Raw genomic sequence first — 21,736 nt, forward strand, 5'->3', positions numbered from 1 at the left:
TAATTAATTAATTGTGAATTATATTCTTATCCACATGATTTTGTATAGTTTATTTAAGGGAAAGGGTATTATATACTACTAATAAACACTCAATAAATTTAATCTTAATAATAATAATAATATTAATGGACACTTGATAAGAACATGCTACATATTTTTTGAACCAAACATGTTATGTGTATATAGAACATGTTTAATAATATTACATTTTAATTCACGGATTACAAGATTACTAATATTATTAAAGTTATTTATAATCGTAATATTAACAGTACAATAACAATTAAAATGCATGTATTGATTTTATTTTTGAATGTATTATAATCAAATTAATTATAAAAATCTTATAATTGTTGAAATTTTTATTAACAAGTGGGTTTAATGCGAGTTTTAGTGTACGTAACAAGTTATCAATTTATTTTAACTATTTACAAGTGATCAATTACGGTTAAAAAATTATAGATCTTAATGTATAATACTTAAGTATGGATTTATAATATATACATATATTATATTTATAATTTCTTATTTTATGATGGGTAAATTGAGAAATAACAAAATTCGATAATATAAAATGCGGTTATGATACAAAAATTACGTTTGTATTTTGTTTATTTAATATTTTTATGTCAGCAGTAAAAATAAATTTTTACAGCCGCATGTTGATTTTGAAAATCTACCATAAAATAAGAAAATTTATTTCGTTATAGATTCATATGTGTTTTCGTATTTATTCTATTTGATTCAGTACGAGTTTGTTCACAGTTTTTCGATCTAATTTGAATTGATTTCCATCATTAACTACCCTACATATGATAAATAACATGTATTATAAAAATTGATAAATAAAGTACCATAATAAGGATAAAATATGTGAAAATATGATTAATATGTACTAGTCATATATGTATTTATAACTCCAAATAAATAATACATTTGGCAAACTATATTGCAATTATATCAAATCTGATCCACCGATTCTCTATTATTTTATTTCTTAAAAATATTTTATAATTTTTTGTTTTAAATTAAAAAATAAAAGTTTATTATATATTTAACCATAATAAATATCTTATATTATTTTTATAAATTTATTTAGTTACCTAAACACATATAGTAATTTCTCTATTTATTTTCGCATTCAAAATTTTATATTTTATATTCAAATATTGTGATATAAATACAAATATTCTTATTCTATCTGTCCATCTCACCTCATCCCAACCGTCCACTTCCTCTTTCTACAAACGACGTCGTTTTACCTCTGAAATTCTCACCCTATCTATACATCTATACATACATGCCAATTTTTTTTTTCTAATTATTACAAGTATAAATACAAATACTCATGTGATATATAGTATGTTTACTATTAAATTTTAAAAATATTATTAACATATCTGTTATGTAACTGCCATATCGACAATCATTTTTCATGTTTTTTTTTATATTTTTAAATAATTGTGTATTAAATAAATATTACACCGAGATATTTTTTAAAAATAATTTTTATATAATAAAGACAAATTTTAATTTATTTATTTTCCAATAGCGTTACCCATTATAGGAAAAGGCATTATGTATGGTACAGAAAAAAAAAAAAAAAAAAAACATATTTTGGTGAACGTTCACAAAAAGCTCCTAAACAATGTATCCGGACAACATTATAATTTGCTCTGAAACATTTATTATGATGAATCTATACATATATGATTTCATATTTATAACTCAGTCCAAAATATTTTAAAAAATTAATTAATATATAAAATATATATTTCCACATATAATTAAGATACCCAACTTTTTATTGATGACTAAATATAAGAAAATATATGCTTTTGCAGAGAAATATAAAATTTTCAGATTAACCCATTAATTAAGAATTATGAAATAATTAATTTGTATGTTTTAAATTAAAAATGATGGTTCTTACTAATTAAGATAGTCAAATTCTTTTTTTTTTTTAATTTATTGTTTGGTGTTTTTAATTTTAAATATATATTTAAAAAATACTATTAGCCACAGAATATATATATATATATATTATGTAATTAAATTTAATAATATTTCACGAAATTTTTTAACAGGAACGAAAAGTTCGTGGCCGCTTGTGAGTACTTTTAGCCGCTCCCCGCACATTTTCTCTCTCGAATCCAACTCTCTCGATCGACTCGTCCTTCTCTCTCTCTCTCTCTCTCTCTCTCTCTCTCTTCTCTGTGATTTTTGTTTCTAAATTTTAATTGATCGATTTCGCATCAAAATCTATAAGCGCTTCAACTCGATTTCTCTGGCAAAAGAACCGATTTGGGGTCCATCTACTTTATCGGGTTTGTTAATCGTTTATGTCTTCGTTTCGCAAGTTGTCTGCTGCTCCATTTTCTGTTATTTGATGCACGCTAGGAGGAGAGAAAGGACAGGTCCAGAGCGTTAGGGTTTGTGAGCTTCCCGTTTAATTCAAACTCGGTTGTTACGTAAGTTATATTCATGGGGGAGTTTGAAGAAATAGGGCCTGATATTAGGTGAGTTCCTTGATGCTTTAGACTTGAGAGTTTATTCGGATTTTTCTTCGTCACATACACACACATACATATAAATTTGTGTATAGCAATTTACTGATCGATTCCCCACTGGGTGTTGAAATTGTTGAATAATGTATGTGGGGCTGTTTTGCTTGATTTTTCATGGAAAGTTCAGGGTAGACACTCAAATTCAAGGATGAATTATTTAGAGGCAATCGTTAATTTGTCTTAAACAAATGGATCTTTTTATACCAGCAAAGAAGAAAAAAAAATGAAGGAGATTGTTTGGTAGTAGATATGTGCATATGCACTCTTATTATTAAATTTTGAATGCTAGCACCAAGAAAACTTGGCTGTTCTCCTTTCTGGATATTGTGTGTATGTGCGCGCGCGCGCGCGCGTTTTTATTTAATCTATTTGTCTCGTGAGATTGTATATATAGGCCAAAACATCATTATCCTTGTTAGGTCCGAAATTTGGATTCTTTTTCTTTTGTATGAACTAAAAGTTGGGTTCTTTTTTTTTTTCTACGATTTAACCGGGTGTACTACACTATTCTCTGATAACAATTGCTGACAGCTCCGACATTGAAGTTGGTGACATAAGGTGTGACAATATAGCTGAGAAAGATGTAAGTGATGAAGAGATTGAAGCAGAAGATTTAGAGAGAAGAATGTGGAAGGATCGTATCAAGCTGAAAAGGATAAAAGAAAAACAGAAGCTTGCAGCTAAACAAGCTGCAGAAAATCAGAAGCCCAAACCTGCCTCTGATCAAGCTCGGAGGAAGAAAATGTCAAGAGCTCAAGACGGGATCCTTAAGTACATGCTGAAGCTAATGGAAGTGTGTAAAGTACGTGGATTTGTATATGGTATTATCCCTGAAAAGGGTAAACCCGTAAGTGGCTCCTCTGATAATATAAGAGCATGGTGGAAAGAAAAAGTGAAGTTTGATAAGAATGGACCGGCAGCAATAGCAAAGTATGAAGCGGAGTGTTTAGCCAAAAGTGAGGCAGATAACAGTAGAAATGGAAACTCTCAGAGTGTTCTACAAGACCTGCAAGATGCCACCCTGGGTTCTCTATTATCTTCTTTGATGCAACACTGTGATCCCCCTCAGAGAAAGTATCCGTTAGAGAAGGCTGTACCTCCTCCTTGGTGGCCAACAGGGAATGAAGAATGGTGGGCAAAATCAGGACTCCCTCAAGGTCAGACACCTCCTTATAAAAAGCCGCATGATCTTAAGAAGATATGGAAGGTTGGAGTTTTAACAGCTGTTATAAAGCACATGTCACCTGATATTGCAAAAATCAGGAGGCATGTTCGACAGTCAAAATGCTTACAGGATAAGATGACTGCAAAGGAGAGCGCAATTTGGTTGGCGGTCTTGGACCGAGAAGAATCCCTCATTCGGCAGCTCAGTAGTGACAATGGTCTGTCTGGTGTAACTGAAACACCTCCAGGTCGTAATGTTGATAGAACGCGACCTGCCATCAGCAGTGATAGTGATTATGATGTTGATGGCTTTGATGACTGTGTGGGTTCTGCTACCTCAAAAGATGATAGGAGAATTCAACCAGTGGATGCAGAGTCTTTGAGGAACACTCGTAATGACACATCTGATCATGCCCAAGAGAAAGAGCAAGTGGAAAAGCAACCTAGAAAGAAAAGACGACGCCTGAAATCAGGAGATGCTGATCAGCAGCCTGGACCAACCATTGAGGAGCATGCACATGCTGAGTTGACAAACAGTTTGCCTGATATGAACAACAGCGATATTCCTTTGCTCGAGTATCATATACATGGTAGACAACAGGGAAATGGTGTGGTCACAGCTGCAAGGTCTTTGGATAACAATATTGAGGGTCAACCCCAAGCTTCAATATCTGAATTTAATCCTTATTCGGGTGTTCCTTATGCCTTTGAAACCCCCCAACCAGGCATGTTTGCGGATGAAAGACGAATGGTCCACCCATTAGTGCAAAATGCTGAGATGCATCAAGGGACTACTTATAACATCGATAGTCAATCAGTTGAATATGGGCCTGTTCATGATGGGCTCAACAGTCAGATGGAAGTTAATGTACAACAGAATAGGTCAGAGGATGTAGCCTATCCACCAGCACTGCATAGAAATGAGAATGAGATTGTTGGAGCAGAGTTGCACAATTATGGGAAAGAGACATACCAAAATGAACAAGAGAGAGCTTTTGATAATAACTTTGGTTCTCCTATGGGTAGCTTGCAATTAGATTTTGATTTTGATAATGCATTCACTGCATCACCTTTGCACCTCGGACTCACTTGCACAGGTTCATTTGAGGACTTATGGCATGACGAGGACTTGATAGAGTACTTTGGGGCTTAGATTAGATTTGAGTCATCAGTGAATAGATTGTAAGTATTGTTTTTTGCCAATTTGCTATCTCTATTTTTATTACAAAATTTTGTTACCATTCTTAAAATAATTGATAGATGTATTATTACTACATGTCGGAAGATTCTTTTCTCCTATGTAGATGCCCTTGTGTGTATATATAACACTTCAGTATACTGGTCTCATAGATATGCTTTGCTTTACCTTTTAGGAACCGAAAATTGTGGCATCCGATGCTCAACTGGGTGACAAAGTTCTCCTTAACTGCCAATAATCTTGCCAATACTGGGTGTTATCATTTGTTCATGAAACTGTAAGTTGTATTTCCTTTGTAATTCATCGTGTTCAAAACAAATCAAATAAAACAACAGACAAAAGTATTTCTTCTGTGCATCATATTTTATTTTACTTCTCTGAATAGAGTTACCACGAAGGGTTGCATGTAAATGAGTCAAATTTATCAACTGGCAATATGAGAAAATGTTTCCTCAGTTTTTGTTGTTCTCCTTAGTTTTATTGTGCATATGCATTTGTGATATCGTCCACTTTGATATGCAAATTCTCTTGATGGTATTCGGAACTGCATATATTGTGAGCTCATTATTCTATTAAAGGAATGGGCGGTGCTTCACACAACCCTTTTAGCAAGAGTAAGGGGACTTTTCGTTTTCTTCATTTATTTTCTTTGAGGGGGAGTGTTATTGCTAGGCCTCATGGGGTGGGATTGAGGAGGTGTTTAGGGGGTTGGATGGGAGGAGTGGTTGAGATATTGATCTGGTTAGAAATTTGAACGATTGGGAGATTGATGAGTTTACAAGGCTCCTACAAGTTCTTGCTGATGTGCATTTGGATAACCACAAAGATAAGGTTACTTGGAAGTTCAAGAAATATGACATTTTTACAGTGAAATCCTTCTATGACTATTTGACAACTAGGAAGGATGATGACTTGAATATCCCAGTTTATCAGATTTGGCAAGCGAAGGCACTGCTGAGAATTGCTTTTTTCCTTGGGAAGCGGGTCGAGAGTGCATTCTCATTATTGACAAGTTGATGAGAAGAGTTCGTACTATCGTCAATGGTTCCTATCTTTGCTTGGAGGTAGCTGAATCTTGCAATCATCTTCTCCTTTGGTGCCCGGTGACATTTAGTCTTTGGCATATGGTGTACAATTTGGGTATCAATTGGGTGATTAGGAACTTGGTAAAAAATGAAATTTGGGCTTGGGGAGGGATAAGGATAAGATCAAAGATTGTTACACTGATTTCTTTAACTATTTTTTGGGTGATGTGGAAAGAGAGGAATAATAGAACATTCAATAGTTGTGTGAGAGATATTGGTAAAATTAGAGATAGCTGGTTACATACTTTTGGGTTTCTAATTCTGGGTCATGATGTATATGGGTAGGATGATTTTGAGAGGATATTAGACGTACTTACAGACATGTAAATATTTTTGTATAAGGGCGGCACCCCCATTGGTGCCATATACGTAATATACATATTTTTTATCTCAAAAAAAAAAGTTGGTTCATTACACCTAAGGGCTCCATAGATTTGGAATGTACCTTAGCTTTAATTTAAGGGGACACTTTCCGAATCAAACTACAATTATCCGAGGTGGAAGTGGGGGTTGGGTTAGGAGACTGATTTTCCGAAACCTTTGAATAAGACAACGGCTTTAATTTCCTTTCACTATCAACAAACGGAAAGGAAGGCCCTAAGAGAGAATCAATGCTATGAAGAGCTAGCTTCGTTCTTTGTTTGGATGTTAGAAAGAATAAAGAGTGAGCTTTCTTCTATCTTTTGATGGATTTATTTTATCTGCAGTTGGTTTAGAGAAATGAACCCTATGGCAAAGTTCGATGGCCTTTGCATGTTGTTGATTATTGAATGCCTGATGTGGTGTCAAAAGCTGAATTTAGGTTATGTTTGTAACGGACAAACTTATTTTTACCGAATACCGAATTCATGTGGAAGTTTACACTTTAATTTAAATAGAAGAAGATTACAATTCTATTAAAAAGATGACAAAAATTAAACTCATAGTGACTTTTGAGTAGAATTGGAATGAAGAATCCAAATTTTACCAAAACTGATGGGATTTAAAATGTACTATGCTGTTTCCATTTGGTATCCTCAAAGATATCAGTTTTTAGCTTTTTTGGTAAAATGGAGACTTCTCTATGCAGGATAAACTGACAGCTGATAGCTGATGGAATTTAAAATGGAAGTCATCTATAATTTTAACAGGACCAAAGTTGCTTCTCTCTGCAGAATCAAATGAAGTTCTTTTTTTTTTTGTTTTAACGAGGCAAGTGTTTGAACTGAATTGTGAATGAGCTTTCCATATTGTGTAGATACACAAGCATTCACCATTTAAAGTGGAAATAGAGAATGGGTGGTGCAGGGTTTCTCAGAGTAGCAGAAATTAGAAACTGGCTTAAGGTTGAGATATTTGCTTGTTTGGATGAAGATAAAGGTCAAAATTTTCTGAGTTGCTTGCCATTGAGGAAAGTTCTAAGGTTAAGATATTGCTTTGGGAAAATTTACTGACAGTGAAAGGTAATTTAGATATTGTAAAAGTTATTAATTTAATTTTTGAATTATGAATTACATCGCAATTTCTGTCTTAATTTTTAATTATTATAATTGTATAGAAATATCATTAAATAAAATATAAAATCTTAATGACTAAATTGTAACTGAAACTAATTTTTACCAATTTTAAGATTGATATATGAGCAGTTCAAAAGGTTAGGATAAATTTCACAGCCAAATGCACTTTTAGGGATTTAATGTTTACTTAATCAGGTAATTAAATGTCGAATTTGCCACTAATTGTAATATACTTAATTAAAAAAATAATATCTAAATAATTATAATTTTATATTATTTTATTTTCGTTTTGTTTTTGATGAGACGGGGAGACCGTGACCGGGCCCGCCAAAATCATTCGGTGAAATTTAAACCATTCACGTGTCCACATGATTCATAGGCCGCCAACCTCCCCGTACATACGAGGATGTCTGTCCGACACGTGCCAGGCTGTCAATTTCTCAAAATTACCTGCGATGGGGAAAGGCGACAGCATTCTTGACACCGCAATACCCTATGAAAAGACATTTCCACCCTTCCCAAATCCCCTACCTTCGTTCACTCAGCCTGTAAATTCCAGAATTGTAGAGGTCAAAACTGTCTTTTCGTAGAGATGTTATTTTGAACATTTTCAAAATAAAAATTGTCTCTTTCATCTGCCATCATCCCTGCCGTACCTCTCATTTGTATTTTCTTCTCAGTCTCCCTACGCAGACAGGGAAAGTTGACAGCATTTTCTTGTTTGGCTCGACGAGGAAAAGAAAATGGCTGCAGGAAGGAGAGCTGTCTTCAGGTTTTGGATCTTCGTGCTCATTCTAATGGCGGTTTTTTTGCCATTAGCTCAATCGTCTCGTCCCCGTGAGCTCCCTCCCGGTTTTCTTCTTCTTCTTATTTAATGTCTTCACGTAAGAAAAACTGGTTTGATGCTCCGTGTGTTTCTTGCAGAATACCCTTTAAATGGCGGTGGAGTAAGAGTAACAAAGGAGAGTACGCAAAAAATCACAGAGGTGTCTGTCTGTCTGTGTGTATCTATAGTGTGCATATATAATGTATACAAACGTGAAAAGAAACAAAAAAAAAAAAGATTACTTTTTTTGCACCAAATTTTTCTCTTTTGTATTTTTTTCATCATGGGTCTCATTCTTTTGTTTTTTAACAGAAGGAGTTTCATAAGATGGAAGAGGCAAAGAGATTTGACGACAGAGCTAGCTTTGTAATGGAGAAAAGAAAGGTTCCCACTGGACCAGATCCTCTTCACCACAATGATAACCCTACTGGTCCTTAACTCTCTTTACTTCATCAATGGTTAGCTAGCTACTGATCCTTCTTCTTCCCTTGTTTTTGGAGAAACTGATATGTGGGTTATCGAGTTCTTTTCGCATATTCTCTTGTAGAAAAAATTTTCATGTTCATATATTATCAGACTTCAATTTTCTTTCATTGTTTATGGCAATCTTCTCTCTTCCACTCTCTGTCTTTTTCTCTGGTTGGAATTTTCAAAAAAAAAAATAAATGTTTTTTTTTTCAAAGATATAAATAATACAATTTTCACTTATTTTTTATTTTCTTCCATAATTAAATGCCGTATAAATAAATGGCAGATATTTACAGTAAATATTATATATATATATATATATATATATAAACTAAAGAGCAAAAAAGAATCATTGCCGTTTCTATATTTGTGTAGATTGTGACATATAACCGACGAACCCACTTCTTGTTTGTGGGTTTCCGCTTCCATTCATTATTTGTGACAAAAATAGTTCCGGCCACCTCTTGCTTGGAGATATCCAAGAACCAAGTCAAGTTACAAACTTACAAATATATACATACACACCACACACACATATATACATAATCAAATAATTTGATGTGCAATTTTCTTAATTAAGTGTACTAAAAATTAATCAAGTGAATTAATAACATTATTAGAGATTAATATATTTGTAATTGAAGGTTGATCACTAGAATTTTGAATACACCATATTGATATGTAGACATATATATATTATATTATATTTACAACAATTTTAAACAAAGGTACGATATATAGTTAGTGTGGAAGAATCTTTACCAAATATGCTGTATTATAAAGCATGGTGTGAAATATCTAACTTAAATATCTTAAGAAATGATGGTAAGCATATGAGAAGATATTTTGCTCATGCGAATGTCCAAACAAACACTTGGTATATAATAATTGGTTGTTAGGTACCATCGAAGAACTAACACACATGATTATAAATATGGAATCGACAACGATATGACTTTTTTATTTAAAATTTATTTATTTATATGTATAACTAAATTTAGTAGATATTAAATTACATATGTATTTGAATATATTAATTTTATATTATGAATTATTTTTCTTTTTAAATTTGTGTTATTTTATGTTCTAATTATACATATAAATATATTGAGATAATTTTGTTAGATCAAAATTATTATATATAGTTTTAAATTATTAATATATTTATTTGTTAGTCAAAGCAATGTATACACCAATTATAATAATAATATATATAATGTTTAAATGAGACTAAATTAAGTAGTGAGTGATTTGTAAAAGAAAAAAAAATATTATTAAATGATTGGAAAAAGTACTGGCTCATTATTTTTTAAGAAAAAGATACGGACCAATCAAATGCTTTGAAATCGGAAATCAAGGTTTAAAAAATTGAAAAAGAAATAAAAATGCCACGTCCACATAATTTTGTTTTAGGAAAATAAAAAAGGAGTTTTGGACTAATAAAAAAGGGACACGTGAGGTGTTGTAAAACCTCGCTAAAAATATATCTCACGTGACCCGCGCATGATTTCTCATCAGGCCACCGCCACACGGACCACTAACCGGAAGTGCCCAATCAATAATATCTTTCTCTTTTTGATCATTTAAAGTGCCCCCAACAACAAATATCTCTCCACTCCATAACTAACCGCTTAAACCCCCCAACTCAACCTCCCCCCCCGCCCAAACTGACCCGACCCGCACCCATGTCCGACCCAACCGTCACCGCTCCCTCCCCCGCCCAATCGGAGCGGTGCAAGCTCTCTACTCCGACTCTGGACGCGGAGGCGCAGTCTCTCCTGCAATCAATCTCGTCCCACGGAGGCTACGCTTATGTCAGCATGGCGGTGCTGGCGTCGGCCGGAGACCAACGAGCGGCGGAGGCGGCGAGAGAGATGGCGTGGGAACAACTCCACTCGGGTCCCTGGCACTCCGTGCTCCCTGTCTGGCGTGACGCCTACTCCATGGCTTGCCTCCACGTGGCGAAATTGTATTTCGCGAGCGGTGAATTCGGGGAGGCGCTCAGGGCCCTCGACATGGGCCTCATCATGGGAGGGCCACTCCTCCGCGGCGACCTCCACGATGCCGTCCAATTGGTTTCTGCTAGAACCAGAAACGCCGTCGGAAATGGAAATTCCGACGCGCTTGCGAAGTCGGAGGGCACCGCCTTGGTTATCGACCATCGCCTTGATATGGACCAGGTGAGGTTCGTCTTCAATCTCTCATCATTCTTTCTTTCATCTGTCTGTATTATGTGCTGTGCGTGTGTATAGATATTTTTATACGTACATACGGGTATACAAGTGTACCAAAATAGTTTAGAAGATCAAAGGCCAGAAGAAAAGCGAGAAGGCAATGCATGATGAATGCTGAATCAAGAAATTTCTTAGGACGTGTTTGGTTTCTGTAAGTTTTAGTTGCATAGAGTTTTCCACATGGTGTTCCTCTAGGTACTTCATTTCTGTTCAGCATCAGTTTATCTTTGAACACGACGGAAAGTGAAATTTTCTTTTCCTTTTTTTTTTTTTTTCTTTTTGATTAAGAAAAAAAGTCAAAAGTTTTAAGGCTTTATATATAAGCACCATTAATTTGAGTGATAAGCTGAAGCTGAATTATACCTAACAATTCAAGTGGAGATTGGTGTTGTAATTGCGTCCTCTTGAAAGTGTAAATCACATGCACTGTTCACATCAGGGACAGAATAATATTTCATTGATTTTAGAATTAAACCTTTTATCTGTTTAGTCCATGTAGTAGGTTCTTATTTTTTTAATTATTTGTTTCTTTGAGTTATCATTGGTTGTTTATTCAATTCGGGATGTAGTTCTTATGAAATAGAAAACAAGCTTAGTTTCGGATGTTCACAATCAATGAATTCAGTAAACATGTTTCTTTTTTAGATTTTCGCTTTTTTAAAAAAAAATTCTAGAAACTAAACACCTTTCTCAGATTTTTGTGGAAACAAAATGAGATTTTGAGAACATCTATGACAAAGAAAGGAGGGAAAAATCTAACGTTCTCCACCCATTAAGTTCACGAAGGAACTTGAAGAGGGCTGAATTTTATTCTTGATATCTAATAGGAGTGTGTGGTGAAGTGCTGTTGTAGTTAGTTAATTATGTAGGTAAATGTAATGGTTTTATTTGGGAAAACTAATTATTTAACCGGTATTGAGAATTACTGGCAATAAAGAGAACACAAATGTTACTGAGAGAAAGACAGGGGTACCTGTTCCTTTCTTTGTCATACTATGATGGCTAGCTTCCCTTAGTTCTTTTGCTATTTAGTGGAAGGGAAGTTGTCTGTACATGTTTTTAAACAAGATGGTCATGGTCTTGTTGTTAGGGGGCAATGAAGAGAATCTGTTAGCACATATGGTTGTAATTTATCATTTTTTTAAATAAAAAGTGTGAATAATTTCTCATTTTCAAACTATGCAGGTGCTTCGGATTTTGCCTTCTAGGTCTTTATCTTGTCAAATTGTAGTAAAAAGGTCTGCTCTATCCTTGGAGGGGTTTCTGCGTGAATATTTCCTAACAGGTTCTCCAGTTATAATAACTGACTGTATGGCTCACTGGCCAGCCACAACAAAGTGGAATGACATGTATTATCTCAAAAGGGTTGCTGGTGGTCGAACGGTGCCAGTTGAGGTGATTTGACAAATCCTATTCTGAAGGGCATTAATCAAGAAAGATTGATTCTCTTTTTCTTTTAGAGTCGAGGAAACTTTATAGAAGCATTTAACATTTAATGATTCTTACTATCTATTGTTTGCTACTCTTAAAAACTTTGTCCTAGTGATTAGACTTCATCGAAGCCTATGCACAAGACGATTAAACTAAAGACATTCTTTACCTTTTAGCTCTAGTGCTGTAGGTGTTATGTCAAAAACAATATCTGTTTATTTGTATTTTTTCATTTTTCCTTACCTCTAGTTTTGATGCTTCCTTCAATTTCCTCTAGTCTCTTGGCTGATAATTCCAATATGATTGGTTAATCGTTATTTGTTTTTAATGACTGAAAACTGGTAAAGTCCAAATACTTTGCAGGTTGGGAAGAACTATCTATCCACAGACTGGAAGCAAGAGCTCATCTCATTTTCACAATTCCTGGAGAGGATTCAATCCAGTAATTGTTCTTCCGTAACCCCTTCTTATCTAGCTCAGCATCCATTGTTTGATCAGGTGCGTGTACATCTTATTATGCGTTCTCTCAAATTCATTACTTCATACTGAACCACACACATATATATATATATATTTATTTATTGTATGCAAATGGCAGATCAGGGAGTTAAAGGAGGACATTTGTACTCCTGACTACTGTTTTACTGGTGGTGGGGAGCTAAGACCTCTCAATGCTTGGTTTGGTCCAGCTGGGACAGTGACACCCTTGCACCATGATCCACATCATAATATACTTGCTCAGGTATTGTATGTTGCTGCCTTCTCAAATCACTCCCACGCACTCCCCGACACCTAAAGAAAAAAAAAGGAAAATTTGCTTTTCATTAATTGATATAAGCTACTTCCTTTTCATGTTATTTTCTAATTGCTTTGGATCTTAAACTTTCGACTGATGCGTGTTGCATATGCTCTCTCTTGCTTAACTAATCTATATATGCACAAATATTTTCTGCTTTTTTATCATTTGATAGCATTCTCTTGAATGTTTCCTCTCCTTTGTGCTATATGCGTTTATGCAAATTATGTGTCATTGCATTTATTGGAAATACCTCTGGCTTTAGATATTTGGCCTCTCTGTTTCCAGGTTGTTGGCAAGAAGTATGTAAGGCTCTATCCTGCATCACTCTCTGAGGAACTTTACCCATATTCTGAAACCATGCTTTGCAATTCTAGCCAGGTAACTCCTGTTGAACAGTTCCTTTGACTGGAGATTTTTCTGGATTTGCTCATATTTTGGCGGTAGCATCTATACAATATGGTTCCGTATTCGAAGTGGTTTTCATGAACTTAATCCATTGGATGCTTCTCTCTCTCCTTTCCTCTCTCTCATATGCTGGCATGAAAAGATATGCATACCAAGACTGTTAGTCTTCTCAATACTCTGCAGAGTCGTATATTTCATTTTCATGGTTAGAATGTTATAATTCCCCTGCGGATATCCAGTGCCAAAGCTTCTGATCCATTTTCTTTCTAGGCTTGGTTATATTATTATACCGGTCCTTGAAACCAGCAAACAACAAAACTTGTGGGTTTCCACCTTACATCTTATCCATGATATGTGAACCAGACCTTGTGTTCGGAATGCATGCTGATTGAATTAAGCTGCGTGGCAGTCTTGGCTCATGGCATTCCGGTTTTTTAGTTGTTAATTTAAAGCTGGTATGTGGCATAATTAGCTTATCTATTTGTTAGTTTTTCTCAGAAAAACTAATAAGCTGAAAACTGTGGGACACGGACCCTTGATGTCCGGGGAAATGTTGGCACTTGGCATCACTCATCAGGGGTTGTCCCTTGGTATAGAGTCTTAACATTTAGCATCAGAAAACTTTCTTGGCTTTTGTTTGATTTGTTAATTCACAGAAAAGTTACATTACTAGAACTTGAAGAATGAACAAATTTAATCCTTGTTTATGTATGCACTGATAGAAATGGGAGGATGCCTTTTTCTCCCCCCTCTTTCTTTTTGAGATGGGAAATGGGAGGAAATTTTAGGAAGGGAAAGGGAAGATTTTCTTTTTATAGCAATGGGGTTTTGCAAATGAGATTTACATCTCCAAACCTTTTTTTCCCCCCTTAATTCCTTCAAACTAGTGGAAAATGGAAATATTTCTTGCTTTTATGATTTTTTTACTGTGTGGACCATTTTGATGTTAAATATAGCTATCGACTAGTCTACATTAACGAAGAGAACAACGTAAAAAAGCACTTACAAAGAATTCCATTCTATTTCTTTATTGTTTTCAAACATCTAAACAGAAGGAAATTTGTTTCTTTCTCTTGCTTCTTCTTTCTTCCCTTTTCTTTAGCTTAGTAAAGTATGTAATTTGTGCAAACATTCTCTCTTTTGTCAGTGAAGATATCTTCCTGATTAAAATTGTTAATGCTTGTCCTTACCTTTCTTCAAAATTTGGCAAGTCCAGTATTGGTTTTTGTTGTATGTAGGAGTTTCAGAGCTAAATGAGGCTAATATTGTTTGTCGGTTTCTATGAAAACAGATGTCCAATTTTAACACTAACCTTATTTGTAGGTTGATCTAGACAATATAAACGAGAAAGAATTTCCTAAGGCAGTTGAGCTAGAATTTGTGGACTGTATTTTAGAGGAAGGCGAAATGCTTTACATCCCGCCGAAATGGTGGCACTATGTGCGATCTCTAACAACAAGCTTTTCTGTTAGCTTCTGGTGGAGCAATAATGGAGGTTCTTCCTGATGAGTACGCAACATCAGTGTCTGTGTTCTAATTTTTTTGGTAAGGGGTTTAACCCGATATATCAGGAGAAAGAAACCGTTGCAGGGAGAGTAAAGGAATATGATATTATAGTTTAGTGTATATAGACATTTTGCTCGGTAGCTGATCATAATCAAACCCTTATGGAACGACATTAGTGTGCATGTTTTGCAATTTGAGTGCATCTTGGATTTGATGGAAAGATGCTTGCTTACTTGTTAAAAGTGATTTTAAAATGATTGTTTTTTTTTTCAAAGCACATTCTTCCTAACCTTTCAGTCTTTTTGTTTTGAATTATTACATACTGTAATAAAGAGGAATTTATCTATTTTAACAATTATATGTATATATATATATATATATATTTGTGATGAGGTAAGATTCTGCATATGTATAGACTTAAAAAGAACAGTTTCTGGGTGTTAATTAGGGTCAAGAAGTGAGATGTGCGAATGACTTATTGGGTAGTAGTGTAATTAACTATCATTTGGTTATTGACATCCCATGATGGTGTATAATATATACACATTTATATGATAGTTTAAAGAGAAGGAAAATCTCTGCAACACCATGAAATGACAAAACATGTGAACTGGTCAAAACTGAGATCACACGTGACGTGTTCCTTCCTCTACGTGTGGAAAAATAGAAGGTGACAATGTATTATTGTCGTCAAAAAGTCTAACCCCACCACCCATGGCGGCCCCAATTCCCCGTGCTTTTAATTTACGAAAAGAAATATGAATTTGAAAAAAAGATGTTATCAGTTTTAATTAAACTGTAATCCGTTTTCCACCACCTTCCTCGTCAAAGCAGCCTCGAGGAACGCATCCATGGCTTTTACAGAAGACCCTCTCCAACCATCTTCATTCTTCGTCGCAGCCATGATTGTCTCCTTCATTTTCTCAGCTTTCCTTCTCGTATCCTTCCCCTTCTCTCTCTCATCCATTACTACCTTTATCTTTTCTGCAATGTCTTCCTGTTTGACCTCGCATGTATTTCCTCTCGCCACCTCGACGCAGACCCCGAGCTCTTCCATCAAGAACTTGACATTGAAGAACTGCTCGCCCGCCATTGGCCAACCCAGTAGAGGTACCCCACGGCTGAGAGATTCAATCACAGAGTTCCACCCGCAGTGACTCAGAAAAGCAGAGACCGAGGGATGTGACAAAATCTCTACCTGGGGTGCCCATTTCTGTACTAATAACCCTCGGACCTGACTCACTCATTCTCTCTGAAAATCCTTCCGGAAGCCATTTTTCGGCGTTGAAGTCTGAGTTTATGTCAAATCCGGTTGGTGGCCGAACCACCCAGATGAAATTCTTGCCGCTGAATTCTAACGCCATGGCTAATTGACTCATCTGGGCTGCAGAGATTGTGTTAATTGACCCAAATAAGATGTATAACACTGATTTTACAGGCTTCTGGTCTAGCCACTTTTTGCAGAGCTCTGGTGAGACAATTCCGTCTTCTTTGCCGGCTCGTGGTCTGCTTTGTTCCGGCAAACAAATGGGCCCAATTGACCAAACTGATAGACCTAACTTTCTCTTAAAATACAACGTTCCTATCCGATCAAACTCCTCCGGTGAGTTGAACAAGATCCCGTCCGAGTTAACCCACTCAGGCAGGTTCGAATTCTGAAAAACTGACCATGAGTCAGTCCCGTCAGCCTCCACCATGGAAAGAGGCAGCTGGGTCCGGCGAATTTTCGACGCCTCCTGAAAATCCGGCAACGTAAACTCGTCATCTCCTGCGAATTTCAGGCGAGGAAGATTGGTCCACAAGGAGTAATAACAAGCCAAACCGAATGCACCAGCACCCACTAAACACGACATGGAAGATGCCAAGCTCCCTTGCAACACTAGCCGTCCACCCGAAGAAGATATCGCCGATAATGCAGAGGGGACGTCGGCCATTATCTACCTTTATCTGCTCCGTTATGAGCTCTTTAAAGACAGGTTTGAGAGACGCGGAGGCTTGGAGGAGGTGAGGGACAAGGTGGTAAGGAAGGGCATCGCAGTTCTCTGCGCCGGGAGGGAGCTGGCCATGGCTGGAGCTGTCGAAGGGGGATCTCCAAAAGGTGGATGGATGAGCTTGGGGGAAGAGATGACTTGAGGTTCATGATGTTTTTTGTGGGGTTGACGAATGTCATGGCGTAGGAGCCTCTGGTTTTTTTCTCAATATGAAGGGCTAGAGCGAGGAAGGGGATGATATGGCCTTGTGCCGTGAAGGGGAACATGATTATGCGTTCTTTTGTTTCCGCCATCTTTGTGTTACCGTCTTCTGAGGCTCCTACATCTCAAGGAGGAAGAAGAAGAAGATTTTATTACAAACTTGTATTATAATTTATTCTGGCAATCTTCCATCTTCCTTCTCCGTCCTCTTTCTCTCATCCCCAAAGCAGCATTCAAGAACTCATCCAAATAATATGCACGTCAAATCATAAAACTTTCAGAATTTCATAAAACTGACCATATCAAACAGAACAGATCATGGGCAGACACGGATATTCTTAGTATCTTTTAAATCCTAAACGAATCTCATGGTGCAAAACAAGAATCTCAAAATCACAATTTATTGTGATCTAACAAAAGAAAGCAAATCCATTGCAATCAAAAACCATGTAGCAACCAAACATTCCAGAACATAAAAAATACCAAGTGCCCTCACCAGTACAAGAATATTTGCAGAGAGAAATGAGGGATGCAACACTCATTTTTAAGTGTCGTTTTTCTTAAATAATGAAACGTAGATGGCATGGAGACAAAGTACAGAGAAAGTAATAGCTACTCAGCTTCAAAACAGTACGCCCAAACGTATTTCCTCAAGCCCTTTCATTACCATTTGGTCATAACAAGCCCTAGAATATAAGGAATATCAATACCAGTTTATATGACAAACTCAGAAGCTTCTGTTGCCGAAAAATTGTTGCCACTTCTTTCCTCTCTTCTTAATGTCATGTTGAAATCACCCCCAACAATGCACTTTCCTCCCCATTTGATTCTGCATTTCTCCAGTTCTTCCCATAGAATTGTCTTATCCACTTTATTACCTCTACAATAAACACCAGTGAACATCCATTCAACATGCTCCTTACAATTTCTACAAATATAGGACATGGTACATTCGTTTATGATTACATCCACACAATTCACCCAATCCTCCTTCCAAAAGATAATCATCCCACCAGCTAATCCTTTTAGCGGGTAATGCATGTCAATCCCAGTTGTTCTCACACCATAAACTGTTTATCACATCAGAGGAATGATCTTCAATTTTCGTTTCTTGCAGACACAATTGCAGGCTTCCATTTTTTCAAACATCCTTTAATAACTAGCCTTTTACTCCTGTTATTCACCCCATGGACATTCCAAGACACAATTTTCCCTATCATTCACAAATCGTCTTTAATCACGCCAGCTGCCTTGCCCTCTTTTTTTCTTCCGTCCTAGTTTATGGATGACTCCAATCTTTTAAGCTCCCTAGGGGTACCACAACTCACTTTCTTTTTCTCTTTTAGAGTAGACCTTGCTTTACTCGAGAGCACTCTTCTTTTTTCTATTTCAGAGAAGAAAAAATACGATAAATTTTTCATACATCTAATGAAACACCCATCTTCTTCCTGAACTTATTCACGTTATTAATGACCCATTGAGAACAGTAATTCACTTCATGGGCAGAGATGTTGACTCCCTCCAAACTCAGTTGACTAATTTCTCCAATTTCTGGATCGAAAGTTGAATCCAGGGTCATAGCGTTTATCTCTACCACCATTAAATCACGGTTCATCTTCAGGTCTTCATTTTCCTCACACGGAAAATCTACATCATACTCCAATTTCTGGATCGAAGTCCTTCATAGTAGAGAAAACTGAGCAGAGGTCTTCTTCTTTTTCTCTCACTGCAAAGCACTCAGCATCAGAAACCTTTTCATCTTTTTCCTCAGCCTTTTTCTCTTCGTCGAGCCCTAATTCTTTCTTTCCTTTTTCTTTATTTTCATCCGAATCCACAGGCATAAAAATTTCCACTTCCTTTGTGCCAGATGATTCACCCCGAGTCGGCTTAAAAGAAACACTCGGATCCAGACGTATTACAGGGCCCCCGGTAATATCAGCCTTCATTTTCCATTCCTCCTTTTCTCTCCATGTAAACTGTTTCTTTTCGTCCTGCCCAGTTTTTTTTGTCATTTTGGAATCGACCGAGCGAAAAAATAGCCCTATCACCCTTTTTACCAAGACGACATTTAAGTCTGTTGTTTTGATTTCTGTCCATGCTCCCGTTATCTGTTCGGTTTTGTCGACTCGGGCCATCCCGATTGGAAACACATTCGGGTTTCCTCTGCCCTACCCGAATTGCATTGCCTTTGACAGCTTGTAACGCCGTCGCATATGTTCTGATGCCCTCGTATTCCATCGCGACGTTGATCGGTGTGTTGCAGTGCGGACAGTGAGAGGAGGCTTTCCATGGAGTTTTCTTTTGGTTCGCATTCTCCTTTGGATGTTCTGTTTTTCTCCCTCCCCCTTCATCAGCAGTCTTAGGATTTTTTACCGGTTTATCAGCCAGTTCAAATGCTGCCACCATCAGCTTCAACCACCCTCTCCCCTGCATTCCTCCCAGGAAGAAAATACTTTTCACTCTTCGGTCTCCTTGAACAGTTAGGGTTAAATATTCCCCTCGCCTGTCTGTTCCATACGACAACCACAGTTCGTAGTTCCTCTTCACTCAGTGCTTCGCTCAGATGCTCGATCTGCTTCTCCACCAGAAATCATCGAACCCATCGACGAACCACCCATACTCCTCACTGTCTAAGAAGATCGACCTTCGGAAGCCGTGCCTGTTCTTAGTGATTCGCAATCCTTCTACCTTCTTCCCTTCACAACATAAAACTCTAACGATTTATCCTCAATAACGAGATACCTTCGTCCATACGAGATCATGGAGATATTTGGGTGAGGTGGTCGGCCTAGGCGGCCGAACAGAAGTCTAATCGGGGTTAGGGTTTTAGAGAGAAATTTCTAGAGAGAGAGAGAGAGAGTTGAGGTCCCCCCCTACAATAGAATTCCCTTCCTTTGATTCTTTCCTCTCCATCCCGTTACTAAAATTTACCCAAAAATAGTGTTAGCACAAGCATAAGTTAGGACCCTGCCACTTCAAAACAGAGAGCAGCAGCCAAACAGGAAGAGACACAGGACTCGCCTACCTCAACAACTATGCACACCTCTTGAACAAACAATTATAAACACTAACTGAAAATATATATGACAGACTAAATGTAGCCCCTTCAGATGAGAGAAAAAAGAAAAAGGATTGGGTTATATTGACAAAAGTTTCAAAAGAAAACAACATGATGTAGGTGATCAATAGGGGAATATAAAAGAAATCTTGCGAGTGGTAAGCTGTGAGTACTTACATTTGAGCATTTGAAGTAGGTGATCAATGGGGAGAGAAATAAAAGAAAGTCATCGTAAAACTAAAAGAGGAATAGTTCAGAACCAGAGCTATGTAGGCGAAGTCATTTGAGAGCCAATAACTCCTTAAAAATCACCATTTAGAGGCATGGGTTACTACTACCATTCGTAAATGATTGCCTAAAAGGCCAAAAAAATCAATGGACAAAATAAGAGTATGGTATTTATATTAATCAAGTCTCAAGTCCCTAAAGCTATAATTGTAACCAGATGTTGCATACCTCTTGAACCAGCAATTATAAAAACTAACTGAAAAAACATAATATGACATAGCCTGGATGTAACCCCCTGTAGATGAGAGAAACAAGAAAAAGGAAAGGGTTGTATTGACAAAAGCTTAAAAGAAAAAAACGTATTGTTCAACAAACTATATAGATAAAATAATATTCACATGCCACCATTCCAACCCAATCGATAGTATAGCTCCTCAAAAAAAGTAAAATTATTTTGGAATTTACAACGAGAATCACCATTCCATCAATAAACTTTTGAATTTGACAGATAACTAGATATTTGAGCTCTAAAAAGTACAATACAAAAAATTGTGATGCAACTGCTTCATAGTACATTGATTAAATACCGACATATTACTTAGACATTTATTTATAACCTAAGTAATATGAAAGTGTTTGAGGTTGATTATTATGTACTTTTAAAAACTCATTAAACTATAAGAAAAAAAAATGTTTGTTTGTTTATATCTCAAAATTAAATATATAAAGAGATTAAGAAAGTGGAATACCCTCGATGATTTTTTACGATCATAATCTCCCCTTTCTAGTTCCCCACCAAGAAACCCAAAATCCCAACCCTCCTAGAAACAAAGAAGAAGAAAGCTCCCTTCACAACAATCTCTCAGTTTCTAACCCGCTTCCAAGAAACCCTAAACCGTAAATCTTAAACCTAAATCTTAAAACCAAAAACTTAAACCCTTTTCTCTAAAGCCTAAACCCTTAAACCATAAAGCCCTCAATCCTAAATTCTAAAGCCTAGATGAAAAAACTTAAACCCTAAACTGGAAAACCTAAACTCCTAAATCCTTAACCCTACATTTTAAAACCCTAAATTCCTA

At 36.3% G+C, this 21,736-nt stretch overlaps 2 protein-coding genes and 2 pseudogenes across 5 annotated transcripts; 2 read left to right on the forward strand and 2 right to left on the reverse strand.

The window, feature by feature from the left end:
• Positions 1-2,086: 2,086 nt before the first annotated feature.
• EIL3 (ETHYLENE-INSENSITIVE3-like 3) lies at positions 2,087-8,929 on the forward strand. Of its 4 annotated transcripts, XR_015817548.1 has the most exons (5): positions 2,087-2,519; positions 3,099-4,913; positions 5,105-5,206; positions 7,252-7,456; positions 8,649-8,929. XR_015817548.1 is itself a non-coding variant. In XM_088214950.1 (3 exons), the coding sequence occupies exons 1-2, from the start codon at positions 2,485-2,487 to the stop codon at positions 4,882-4,884; spliced, it is 1,821 nt and encodes a 606-aa protein (XP_088071076.1). In that variant the 5' UTR covers positions 2,087-2,484; the 3' UTR covers positions 4,885-4,913; positions 5,105-5,384. The 4 variants fall into 4 exon arrangements, 1 of the variants encoding a protein (XP_088071076.1); XR_015817551.1 differs by lacking the exon at positions 7,252-7,456 and having other exon boundaries at positions 8,649-8,870; XR_015817549.1 differs by lacking the exons at positions 7,252-7,456; positions 8,649-8,929 and adding an exon at positions 7,084-7,241.
• Positions 8,930-10,418: 1,489 nt separating this feature from the next.
• On the forward strand, positions 10,419-15,456 carry JMJD5 (2-oxoglutarate (2OG) and Fe(II)-dependent oxygenase superfamily protein). The gene is made up of 6 exons (XM_088214951.1): positions 10,419-10,984; positions 12,224-12,433; positions 12,833-12,967; positions 13,068-13,211; positions 13,554-13,646; positions 14,997-15,456. Exons 1-6 carry the CDS (start codon positions 10,490-10,492, stop codon positions 15,177-15,179), a joined length of 1,260 nt encoding a protein of 419 aa, XP_088071077.1. The 5' UTR covers positions 10,419-10,489; the 3' UTR covers positions 15,180-15,456.
• A 317-nt stretch (positions 15,457-15,773) lies between these two features.
• Positions 15,774-16,292, reverse strand: LOC110811845 (UDP-glycosyltransferase 92A1 pseudogene; annotated as a pseudogene).
• Positions 16,293-16,309: 17 nt separating this feature from the next.
• Positions 16,310-17,113, reverse strand: LOC148266589 (UDP-glycosyltransferase 92A1 pseudogene; annotated as a pseudogene).
• Between the last annotated feature and the right edge of the window lie 4,623 nt (positions 17,114-21,736).

The sequence above is a fragment of the Carica papaya genome, chromosome 3, assembly GCF_054855325.1.
Source record: "Carica papaya isolate Zhongbai chromosome 3, ASM5485532v1, whole genome shotgun sequence".
Taxonomy (NCBI): domain Eukaryota; kingdom Viridiplantae; phylum Streptophyta; class Magnoliopsida; order Brassicales; family Caricaceae; genus Carica; species Carica papaya.

What these genes read in the sequence shown, in the direction of transcription:
- EIL3 (XM_088214950.1), top strand. Translation starts at nt 2,485, where the DNA reads ATGGGGGAGTTTGAAGAAATAGGGCCTGATATTAG. An exon ending in GAAATAGGGCCTGATATTAG is followed by an intron (nt 2,520 to 3,098) that starts GTGAGTTCCTTG and finishes AATTGCTGACAG; the next exon opens with CTCCGACATTGAAGTTGGTG.
- JMJD5 (XM_088214951.1), top strand. Translation starts at nt 10,490, where the DNA reads ATGTCCGACCCAACCGTCACCGCTCCCTCCCCCGCCCAATCGGAGCGG. An exon ending in GTCGAACGGTGCCAGTTGAG is followed by an intron (nt 12,434 to 12,832) that starts GTGATTTGACAA and finishes AATACTTTGCAG; the next exon opens with GTTGGGAAGAACTATCTATC. An exon ending in ATCATAATATACTTGCTCAG is followed by an intron (nt 13,212 to 13,553) that starts GTATTGTATGTT and finishes CTCTGTTTCCAG; the next exon opens with GTTGTTGGCAAGAAGTATGT.